Source organism: Pogona vitticeps, chromosome 5 (genome assembly GCF_051106095.1).
Source record: "Pogona vitticeps strain Pit_001003342236 chromosome 5, PviZW2.1, whole genome shotgun sequence".
Lineage (NCBI taxonomy): Eukaryota > Metazoa > Chordata > Lepidosauria > Squamata > Agamidae > Pogona > Pogona vitticeps.
The window spans coordinates 148,096,952-148,109,311 of record NC_135787.1 but is presented as its reverse complement, the minus strand read 5'-3'; the positions used below and the strand labels follow the sequence as shown (position 1 = coordinate 148,109,311).

The 12,360-nt window shown below is 43.2% G+C and overlaps 1 protein-coding gene across 3 annotated transcripts in view; it reads right to left on the bottom strand.

The window, feature by feature from the left end:
* The window catches only part of ZDHHC17 (zDHHC palmitoyltransferase 17), a 65,140-nt gene extending 57,719 nt beyond the window's left edge, over positions 1 to 7,421 (bottom strand). Inside the window, exons 1-2 of one of the 3 annotated variants that reach the window (XM_078376933.1) lie at positions 7,273 to 7,358; positions 1,724 to 1,793 (exon numbers count right to left, since the gene is read on the bottom strand). In XM_078376933.1, coding sequence (XP_078233059.1) covers positions 1,724 to 1,793; positions 7,273 to 7,319 — 117 coding nt within the window. In that variant the 5' untranslated portion in view covers positions 7,320 to 7,358. Of the gene's footprint in view, positions 1 to 1,723; positions 1,794 to 7,030; positions 7,210 to 7,272 lie in introns of those variants that run through there. The other 2 variants (XM_078376932.1, XM_078376934.1) reach the window with 2 other exon arrangements.
* Between the last annotated feature and the right edge of the window lie 4,939 nt (positions 7,422 to 12,360).

The window sequence follows — 12,360 nt, the reverse complement described above, 5'->3', positions numbered from 1 at the left end:
ATATTAAGCTTGTTGTTGTTAAGTTGTGTCTGACTCTTCATGGCCCATGGACCAGAGCACGGCAGGCCCTCCTGTCTTCCACTGCCTCCCAGAGTTGGATCAAATTCATTTGGGTAGCTTTGATGACATTGTCCAACCATCTCGTCCTTTGTTGTCCCCTTCTCCTCTTGCCTTCACACTTTCCCAAGATTAGGGTCTTTTCCAGGGAGTCTTCTCATGAGATGGCCAAAGTATTGGAGCCTCAGCAAGTATTGGAGCCTCAGCCTCGGCAAGGTGATGCCTCTGCTTTTTAAGATGCTGTCTAGGTTTCTCATCACTTTCCTCCCAAGAAGCAGGCGTCTTTTAATTTTGTGGCTGCTGTCTCTGCAGTGATCATGGAGCCCAAGAAAGTGAAATCTGTCACTGCCTCCATATCTTCCCCTTCTATTTGCCAGGAGGTGATGGGACCAGTGACCATGATCTTAGGGTTTTTTATGTTGAGCTTCAGACCATTTTTTCCGTTCTTCTCCTTCATCCTCATTAAGAGGTTCTTTAATTCCTCCTCACTTTCTGCCATCAAAGTAGTATCATCTGCATATCGGAGGTTGTTGATATTTCTTCCATCAATCTTAATTCCGGTTTGGGATTCATCCAGTCTTGCCTTTCGTATTATGTATTCTGCATGTAAGTTAAATAAGCACGGAGACAATATGCAGCCTTGTCGTACTCCTTTCCCAATTTTGAACCAATCGGTTGTTCCATCCAGTTGTTCCATATCCAGTTCTAGAACCAATCAGTTGTTCCATATCCAGTTCTAGTTGTTCCATATCCAGTTCTAACTGTCGCTTCCTGTCCTACATACAGGTTTCTCAGGAGGTAGATAAGGTGGTCAGGCACTCCCATTTCTTTAAGAACTTGCCATCGTTTGTTGTGGTCCACACAGTCAAAGGTTTTTGCGTAGTCAATGAAGAGGAAGTAGATGTTTTTCTGGAACTCTCTGGCTTTCTCTATAATCCAGCGCATGTTAGCAATATGGTCTCTAGTTCCTCTGCCCCTTCAAAATCCAGCTTGTACTTCTGGGAGTTCTCAGTCCACATACTGTTCAAACCTACCTTGGAGGATTTTGAGCATAACCTTGCTAGTGTGTGAAATGTATGGTAGTTGGAGCATTCTTTGGCACTGCCCTTCTTTGGAATTGGGATGTAGACTGATCTTTTCCAATCCTCTGGCTACTGCTGAGTTTTCCAAACTTGCTGGCATATTGAATGTAGCACCTTAACAATGTCATCTTTTAAGATTTTAAATAGTTCAGCTGGAACGCCATCACCTCCACTGGCCTTGTTGTTAGCCATGCTTTATAAGGCTACTGATGCACAAAATGAACACAACATGTAGAAAGAGGAAGGAACAAGAGCTAACTACAAATCTAAATAAAGGCTTTATCCCCTTATCTAAGCGGACAGTAGCATCAAGGGCCACAACATGAGGAATGTATTTACTTGTTTGTCTGGTGCTGTGACATGCTATCTTCTGACAGCAGCACCCCTCTCCTTTCTACATGGAACAAACAGGACAACCTCAGCACAAAATAACTGATTAACACAAATTTGATATCAGGACTGGCAATACATAGAAAGAACGCTTCAGTCTTCCAGGGGAGTCTGTTAGGGATTTCAAAACAGCTATTGTTATTAAAACTTCTGTTGTTTGTGGCATAAAACAACTTGTTTTGAATTGTTTTTACCTGTTTTAGTTTACAATGTTTGATGGAACCCGCCTGGAGTAGACTTTGTCTAAAAGGGCGGGATAGAAATCTAAATAAACAAACAAACAAACAAACAAACAAACTGGTTAACATTCAGAAATTTATCTCACTTGTTTCTTTCCTATATGTACAAAGTATGATAACCTCCATTTTATCATTTTATCTTCTAGCAAGAGTTCAAGCTTGATATGATCTAGAACCGTTTTCAAATTAATTTTATTTTCCTGTCTGATTTTTTCATTGTTTACCTTTCACATCCATACACACTTCTGAAACTTCTGTGCTGGCGCCTTAAAAGCAAAAGTTATTAAATTTTGCACTGCCTTATTTCTGTGCTTTTCCCTCAATGCTTGTGTTTCTGAAACATCAGAAACGTACAGAAGTATGCAATTAAAATTGGACAATATCACACTCTACTCAGACAGTTGCCTCTCCCTGTCCTTCTGGGAGTTACTCTGCAGTTAATCCAACTGGAACAGACACAGATTATCTGCAGTGGGCAGCTCCATAAATAAAACAGGGTGTTCTTAAGAAACAGAAGCAATCTAGACAAAATCATTAAAATCCCACTTCATCAAGTTACCTGGCACACAACTGGCAGATTCCAAACTTTAGCTATTTCTGTTTTAAATTAAATCTACATGCTGCAGAAGGTATTTCTAAACCAACCAGCTTTGCCATCTCTTTCAATGATATTCTAAAAGACAAGTGGATATTTCAAATCCAAAAATCCTTTCTTCTGCCCGTTTCTCCCATTACTGTATCTTAATTGTCTTCATTTCATTTATCATATATTTGTCACTAATAATATTAAAAACGTAATTAAGAGGTTCATTAACATTTAGTGCCAGATATAGAATGAAGAGGCTTTAAATCTATCTTTTGCTGATTCCTTCACTGAATGACTGATTTTTTTGTATGCTGCAAAATTACTACCAAGGGAAATTACTATGTCTTCCAACAACTACTTGCAGATTCTTAATTTCTGTTATTCTACAACACCATGCACTAACACAGACCTGGGCAAAGTGCGGCCTGAGAGTCGCTCCTGTCCGGCCCGCGGACAGTTTTGAACATCAAAATCATTTATAGCTTTTTGTCTAAAATTGATCAGTTGCTTATCTTTAACATACCGCAAAAAATTTTTTTAATATTTGTGAAGATTAACAAGTTTAAAATAAAAACTATCATAACATCACATTTCTCCGACATTGGAGAAAGCCTTTTGAGAGCTCGGAAGGCTCTCAGCGGCGGCGGGGGCAGGGTAGGGGGGTCCCGAAGGCTTCCAGGCCTTTGCCTGGAAGCCTTCAGGACCCACCCACACACCCTGCAGCCACCGCCGCTTGAAGCCACCCCGCGCCGCCTACCCCAGCCATGCTCGGACGCCTGGAAGTCCAAGAAAGGCTGGGGTCGGCGGCGCGGGGCGGCTTCAAGAGGCGGCGGCGGCTGCAGAGTGAGGGGGTGTCCCGAAGGCTTCCAGGCCTTTGCCTGGAAGCCTTCGGGACACCCCTCCACCCTGCAGCCGCCGCCGCCTCTTGAGCCCACCGCCCAGCTGGGGGGAAAGGCCGGCTGGCACTTGGGAAGGAGAGTGGAAGAGGTCCCCGCACTCCTTCCCAAGAGCCCACTGCCCAGCTGGGGGGAAAGGCCGGCCAGCGCTTGGGAAGGAGAGTGGAGGAGGTCCCCGCACTCCTTCCCAAGAGCCCGCCGCCCAGCTGATCAGCGGTTCCAAAATGGCCGCCCGTTTCGCGCCTCGCTTACCGAGGCGGCAAAAATGGCAGCCCTATGGAGGATCTTTGCTGAACAGTGAGTTTTTGCCCCCTAGGAACGAATTAAACAGGGTTTAATTCGTTTCTATGGGGTTTTTTGTTCCGTTCAGCGATGTTTCCGTATAGCGACGTTAATCCTGGAACGGATTAACGTCGCTATGCGGGGCACCACTGTATTTAAGAAATAATCAACCTACTTTGTAATGTGTTAACTTTTTATCTTCCGCCAGACGTTTGCACTGGAACAAACTTTCTAAAAAGAAAAATACTTATCTCCCCAATAGTCACATCACATGAAATTTTCCATATGTGCCTGGAAATAACATACTGTAAATGATCTGCTTTTGAAACATGCCAGTGCTTAAATCTAAGATGCAATCTACTTTGCTGTTATGTTTCATACAATTAATATATACTGTAGTGAAGAGTATAAGCTGAATTTTTATTTATTTATTTATTTATTTATTTATTTATTTATTTATTTATTTATTTATTTATTTATTTATTTATTTATTTATTTATTTATTTATTTATTTATTCATACACCACCTATCTGGCAGCCAAGGCCACTCTGGGCAGTTAGATCAAATCAATAATTCACTCACAAACTATAGGCATACAACTTTATATCTCTCCCCCTACTTAGCTTGAAATGAGATGAATACTATCAAGCCTCTTTTAATATATGTAAGAATTGCTGATAATGATGTATATGAAGCATTGCAACATAAAACATTAACAATTTTAACAGCATTATTCAGTTTCAAACCTGAGGTCCCACGTATATATGGGTCAGAGGTGAACAAAATGTTTCCACCAAAAGGGACAAATATATACACCTCCAGTAAATCACCAAATCAAAGTACATTGCCATCAGCATAGAAACCCCACAGAGGTAGACCTTTCTTCAGATTGCAAACTTCATGGCACTGGACTGTATCCAGTCTCTAGTTGTGCAGGAAGGAGGAACACAGGATATAAAGTGGAAGTGCTGCAAATGTCTTCCATGGTGTCTTGCTGACATATGTGATCACTGTATTTTGTTTCAACCTTATTGCTCTAACACTCTTTTACTACCCCAACAGCATGGATCAACCCACTTTCTCCCCAAGCACCCACATATACAGAGCCACACATTGACGAAGCACTCCTCCCCACATTTAGTAAGTACTGTTTCCTGTGGTTATGACTTCTCTAGACATTATTGTTACTGGCTAATCACTTTTGTGAATCTTGAACGTAGCTGTCTATCCAGCAATCCTCCAACTGTTCCAGGTATAACACAATAAATGGGTTCCCTCCATCTTTCTCAGTCTGGAACTGAGCTCTGAATTTAAACATAGGTACTTGTATGTTTGACATGAGTACTTCAATCTGGGTAGGCTTCCTCCAGCATTTTATGTGTTCATGCAGCTACATGTTTAAGGATCTGTTCTATGGAGCCTCCTTTCTTTTTCCCTAACAAAACTTTTTTTAAAGTACACAAAAAAGTGAGTTGGGGACTCACATTCCTGACTTCATAGAAAATCTCTAGAGACTGCTTTGGTCAGCATGTACACTGTCTCCTCCATCTAGATGCCTAAGAAAAGGCTTCCTTCCCAGGATAGGCACAGAATCCCTGTCCCAGGAAAGTCATTGTGTACTCTCTGCCAGTGTGGAATAATGGTTGTTGGAGTACACTGCAATGGTTAAAATACTGTATCACTGAGTAACACTGGGCTAGTTACTTTCTCTCTGGCCAACCTACTTCAATGGATTTTTGCCAAGATAAAAATTCAAACTCTGTACATTGCCCTCCTTGAAGAAAAGGAAAGACCATCAAGAACAAAGATAAGAAAGAAAGGAGCTATGAGAATACTCTGTTGTTTGTCCTCTCCTTTCTTCCTTTCCTGTACTCAGCTTCACAACTGTGACAGTGAAGAGTGGGAGGAGCATGTAGCCCTTGCCTCTGGGCATGTTTGAGGGCTTGCAGTAACAGAATCCCTCCCAGATTACAATCTCTCAGTAACTGGTATATAGGATTGCTCTAAAGAATCAGGTTGTTGCATTTTTAGCTTGATTTTTACAGAAAATGTGTTTATATAAAGTTTTAATTGCATTATTTTCAATAATACTAAGAGTACAATTGTACATGTCTACTCTGAAGTAGCTTCACTTGAGTTCAGCAGGATTTATTCCTGGTAAATGAGCATATGATTGCAGATCAAAGGAAGAATAAGAAATACCAAATTTAAGATTCTGCCTCACACAAAAGTTCAAGCTGTTGATGCTAACAAGAATACCATCTGTTCCACACGCACACAAAAACAACCCAAACACCCCCTGATATTTGGCACACCTTTTAATGACAGACTTTTCCATAAAAATCAAAGCATACTTCTCATCATATTGAGTGGGAGGCAGCTAAAAACATAAAAGATCAGTCTTTTATTGCATTCTTAAAGCAACTGCAAGAGCTCTATGTAGCCTTTGATAATTAAAATAAATAAGTTTTAATGTAAGTTGCTATCAAGGACAGACAAACACAAGCTAACTCTGTAGCACCATCCATACAAACCTGATATCTTACTGTACTGAAAGGGGTGGATCTAACGCTTAAGAGGCTGGAAATATGTAATTTTGAAAAAGTTGCAGAAGACATCCAATCCTTTGAAAAGCAGGTGAAAACAATGGGGAAAGTTTTTTCTTTATCTTTTTCGGGTACACTTGCGGGGAAGGATAAGCGACGAAGGTGCCTAATACTGGCAATATAGAGGACCGCCCATTAGACACCCATAAAACCACTAGAACTGTCCTTATGTGACATAAAAACATATGTGATAGTCATGCTTACTGACAACAAAAAAGTGCTTTCCAACAACTGATCGCTGGAGTCAGCTAACTTTATACAACAGACTACACTAGTGAGGCAGCTCAACAGACTCTTGCAAGGAAGTTATTCCATTGACACTCAATTACATTTATAAATCCACAGGCCATCGCTAGGCCTCTATCTAGTGTTGGAGGCTCATTAACCCCAAACTACTGCAGAGTTTTGTTGTAGTTTAGATTTAATCTGTTTCCCTTCCAGGGCAGAGATCTGCTATCACCTTAACACCCAAACCACTGAGAAGCCCTGGGGTGGAGGTGGGAGCGGATGCCATACATTCGCATGTTTGGGCTCTGGAAAGGGGGTTCACGCCTTTTGTCAAGGCAGTACATGAGAGTGACGTTTTCACAGAGACGTTCCTGTCACCGTGGGGCTTCGCAAGAGGCTTGTGCTTCAGGACCTGTAGAAACAGGGGTGGCACCAGCGACGCCCCCCTTTTTGAGAGAGCCAAAAGCACCTGAAGTCCCCCCCACGTAGCGGGATGACGGAGAGAAAGCGGCTCAGGAGCTGCGGGACTGGCTCCTCGAGCCCGGCCGCTCCTCCCTCCCTCCCCCCTCATACCCTTGTGAGGGAACCAGGATAACGTCGGGGGTGGGGGTTGCCGGAGCCGAGGGGAGACCATCCTCTTTCCCCCCTTCACACAGCGTCTACCTCCTCCGTCTCCATCGTTTCCTCCTCCTCGTCGTCACCCAGCAAGGCGTATCCGCCGCGGCCGCCGCTTATCCCTCCCAGACAAACATGCCCGTGCCTCCGGGCCAACCTCCGCCCCCGCCTGGGAAGAGAATGTCGAGCGCGGCGGGGACGGCCGGCTCCTCCTCCCCGTCCTCCGCTCTACGACTTCGTACTCCTCCAAATGGAGCTGCAAAGGCAGCCGGAAGGCAACAGGGCCTCACCTCGGGGTGCAGAATAGGGACACAACCTGCTTCTTTCTCGTACTCATCCAGAGGCGCCGCCATCTTTGTGGGAACGCGCCGCCCGCTGCATGCCGGGTAACGCGCTCCCTCACGACCTCTTCCCCCCGCCCCGCTCTCACTCTCTCTGTGGGGAGGGGGGGCTGTCGAGGACGGTTAAAGCCAAGGATACGTCGTGTGGTGGCGTGGAGGGAGGAACCCGCGAGGACCCAGAAGGCCCCGGGTTCGAATCCCTCGCTCAGCCTTGGAAGCTCACTGAGGGGAGTGGAACTGGGGAAACCACTCCCTCCATCTCTCACTTGCTTTGAACATCCCGTTACGTCGCTGCAAGTCGGTTCGGACTTGATGGCACGTAACAACAACATAACAAAGCCGGGGGAGGGTCGTTGGAGAGAAAGGAGGAAAGAATGTGGAACTAAGGGGAAAGTTGATGAGCAACGGAAATTTCACAGTCATCGGAGAATACAGGTCCCACTCAACTAATTAATTTTTTTTCCCGCGAGCTCGTTTATATCGCGGGTATGGGACTGATTATAAGTCGTATTCATGAAATGCAAAACGGATCCCCACAGTTCCATATAATATCTACATGGGATTCTCCCGAAAACATAAACGAGTCTGTGCCCATAAAGTAAAACATAACTCTCGCTGCATGACACTGACATGGCACAAAACGCAGATCTGAGATGGTCGTGGATCCACATTGTCTTAACATGGGATCATCCCATGTGGATAGATCCTACACACACTCCCAAAAAAAACAAACGGTAAAAATCACCTATCCCTTGCTGGATGATGTCACAATGGTACAAAAACATAGCTCCAAGGGATGGATCCTTTTGGATCCACAGCTGGCATAATGTGAAACAAATATGCAGTATTAGGTATTTTTTGCAATCCCATATTTAGCAATGTCATTTGAATTTGAGTTGCCATACTATTTTCTTTGCTCTTTTGTTCAGCTATATTTATACTTGGGAACTGTGACATTTTCTGGAACTCGGAAAACCATAATTTTCAGGAAATCCCATTGAGTATGGCATCAGTCTGATTATGGGATTCTGCAAGATGTTTTTAAAAAGAAGAAAAGAAATGTAAAGGAAACCTTTTTCAATATTTTGAATTTTATTTAGTTGGATACCATAAAAAAATTAGAAGCAGCAAAACTTCTAACAACCTATTAAGATTTTTCTCTTCAGCATGTTCTTTGTTAATTTCACTCTAAATTTTGTCTGACAAGCTCTGTTCTGGACCTATCTCTTCAATCTAAGAAGATAAAAATCTCTCTGACAGCCAGCTTTCTTTCAGCAACCTCCACAGATAAGTGTCATCAAATATTTCACAAAGGCTTTGTTGAACTCTTGACAGTTCAAACAGCTTCTCATCTGTCTTTGAATTTCACAGCTAAGATTTCCATTTTAGGAAAATGTCTGCTGCCTTCATAAGCGAAATAAATACAAATGAAACATTGTATCTTCAACTATATCCGTTTTAAAGGTTTTTGTGGGTGCCTGCATACTTCGACCTCAGAAAATATATATACTTCAACTCACATTTCCTCAATTCTTGGTCTTGATTACAAGGCCAGACTTAACATCAGACATAGGTAAAGGTAAAGATTCCCCTTGACAATTTGTCCAGTCGTGTCCGACTCTAGGGGGCGGTGCTCATCTCCATTTCCAACCCATAGAGCTAGAGTTTGTCCAAAGGCAATCTTCCGTGGTCACGTAGCCAGCATGACTAGACACGGAACGCCATTACCTACCCACCGTGGTGGTACCTATTTATCTACTTGCTTTTTTTGCATTTTTCACACTTTCAAACTGCTAGGTTGGCAGGAGCTGGGACAAGCGACGGGGGCTCACTCCGTCGCGTGGATTCGATCTTACGACTGCAGGTCTTCTGACCTTGCAGCACAGAGGCTTCTGCGGTTTAACCCTCAGCGCCACCACGTCCATCAGACATAGTAAAATAATAAAATTATAGAATTGTACATCTAGAGGGGACCCCAAGAGTGACAGTCCAACATACTGCCAAAGCAGGAAAATGAAGCCTTCCATCTGGACATGGTTGCTTTAGATGGCAGGTGTCTCCCCAGGCCATTTCTCTCTGCTGTAGGACAGAGCTATGTACTCCAGTCAGGTAGCCTGTGCTACACTCTTAAACTGGTCTCATGCCCTTAAGTGAGCTTAAGGATTATATCCTGCCACCAGAACTGAGTTCAGATTAACCTGCCAGTCCAACTAGAACAACACCTGTCCTTTGCTTCAGCCAGTAAAATGTCTTTAACTGATCTTGGTTTATTACAATTATCAATCATACGGGCAAAATGTGCAAGGAAATTTAGCATTTAAAACCAGGCTTTTTGCAAAAAAATGTTATGTCAGAATCCTATCAATGAGTAACTAACAAAAGGTCCTATCATTAATAGTCCTGCTCAGCTCTTATGGATCCAATGCCATGGGTTCAGTTATTGAGTCAATCCATCTTACATTTGGCTTTCTCTTTTCCTTATTCCTTCAGCCATTCCTCCATAGCGCCGCCATTTTCGCCACCTCGGTAAGCGAGGGCAGCGCACGAAAACGCTTGCGGTGGCCATTTTGGGCACCCGGCGGCCATTTTGGAACCGCCGATCAGCTGTTCTAAAAACATCGCAATACGAAGATCGGTAAGCGAAATGCTTACTGATCATCACAATACGATGTTTTCCCATTCAAAACATCGCAATGAGATCGCATTAACGATTGCAAAAAATAGATCGCTATGCGGATTCGTCGTTAAACGGTGCGCTGGTTATGCGAGGCACCACTGTAAAGGGATTATTTACAATTATAATAATTTGCTGTCACTTTATGACACTCCAAAACCTGAAGTAGCTGTGTCACTCTGCCTAATAGCAGGCACAATCTTTCAGATCAGACTCCTTTAACAGTGACAGCTCATGAAGATTTTTACTGTATATGGTATGTAGTCATGGAAGAATAACCTCCCTCCATCCCTCTGCATTGATATACCTATATGTAATGGACAGTCAGGATGTAATGCTAAGCTCTCATTACTTAAGTAGAAGAGTGGAAGAAAGGTTTAGCAGAACAGTGAATATACAGAGTATCTGCACATGATTAAAGAAAAAAAGGTTTGTCAATTCTGCTTTAGCACAGAAGGGCTACTGATTACAGATATCTTTCGCTAAACTCACTTTTATGACGTTAACTGTTGTGCAGTTTTTAATGTAATGATCTTTTAAAACAAATGTAAAAGAACCCTTATGTGTAGTGCTATTTTCTGCAACACAGCATTTTTGCTGTGTTGATGTCATGTTCAAGGAGATCTTAATGCAGGCAAAGGTCCAAAACTATAGTCTTGAACAGATATAATTGAGTCAGCCATTAGTATGGCATGGGAGTTGCTGTAGATGGCTCCCTATAGCTCTTCTATAGTATTTAAAGAGCCACAGCCATGTGGATAGAGCTAATTATGTAGCTCTTTAACAGCGATTATTGTCCCTTTATTCTGGCCATACTCCTTCCATTCAAACATTGAACTGCTTACAGAAGAATGAGCATAAAGTGTTGCTGTTAGGGAGAAAACATTTAGACCTGACCTGCTCATAGATTGTAGTAGCAACTTGATACCTTCTTTATTGTTGCGCAGTGGTTAAACTGCTGTACTGCAGCCCAAACTGTGCTCACGACCTAGGGTTCAATCCCAGGTAGCGGCTCAAGGTCGACTCAGCCTTCTATCCTTCCAAGGTCGGTAAAATGAGTACCCAGCTCGCTGGGGGGGGGCAATGTGTAGCCTGCATAATTAACTTGTAAACCGCCCAGAGAGTGCTTGAAACACTATGGGGCGGTATATAAGCAGCACGCTTTTGCTTTGCTTTATGTATTCCACTATGTGAGCTGTAGTCCAGGGCACTGGAGGACACCAGGTTGGAAACGGGCTGGGATATATGTTGTGTTACTGTAGTTCATTAGGTAAAGCTTATGTCACAGCAGTTATAAGGACTTTAATCCCCACACAGTTTTAATTTACAAGACCACCAGTCTAGTAAAACAGGTGTTACTCTAGGACAGCAATGGCGAACCTATGGCATGTGTGCGACAGCTGGGACACAGAGCCCTCTCTGCGGCCACACGAGCCATAAGTCACCGGATCACTGCTCCCCCCCCACTGCAGCCAAACCTGAAGAGACGGCTGCAGCTGCAGTGCTGGCACCCCGACAGGTGGTGGCCCAGGATCCAGAACAGCTGGCGCTGCCGGCGGATCCGGAGTGGGGTCTCGAGGCACTTCTGCCACCGCCCGCTGGGTTTTGTTTTGTTTTTCAGTTTGGGCACTCAAGCCCAAAAAAGTTCACAGTCACTGCTATAGGATAATAAGGACAATCCAGATTTCGAAGGTAAAAAGATCTTGTAAATATTTATAGCAGGTCTGTCTTCTACTGTATTTCTCTGTTTATGAGACATTGCTACACAAAGGAAGTTTAGTTATGGTGGCATAACCCTGATGTTTCTCACTGCAACCCCACAAGCCACTTAAATATTCATACTTAGGAAGTTCAGTGGTACTAAACTTTTTAAAATACATGTACATCTTCTAATGTATTGATTACAGCCTTGAAATCATATATATTCCCATTTTTTAGTGTTTTGAGAAAAGGCCCATTATAAAACATCACATAGCTGCAAAAAGGCTGCACATCGCATCTCTTTACAACAGGATTTTGCCATCTGCTTAAGGGCTGTCTTTTCTATTCCCACTAATTAGGACAGGCACGCTATAGTTGCCCCAGGCAATAACATGCAGACGCCAGTACATCTGGACCTGTGCCTGCTTCAGCCCTGCAGACCTGATGCTGGAGAATGTGCTGCAAAGCCTCAAGGCTGGTTGAAAGGTGTCAATTCTTCTAAATCATTAATGGACACTGCCAGATTTGCACACAAGCTCTGTAAACTACTGTTTAGGGACTAGGTTTATGAGAGAGTCTCTAAATACATACACACACACACTTTTTTTTACATTATATTTCAAGTTTTATATAATGTACAGTATTTTCAGTAATGCTGTGAG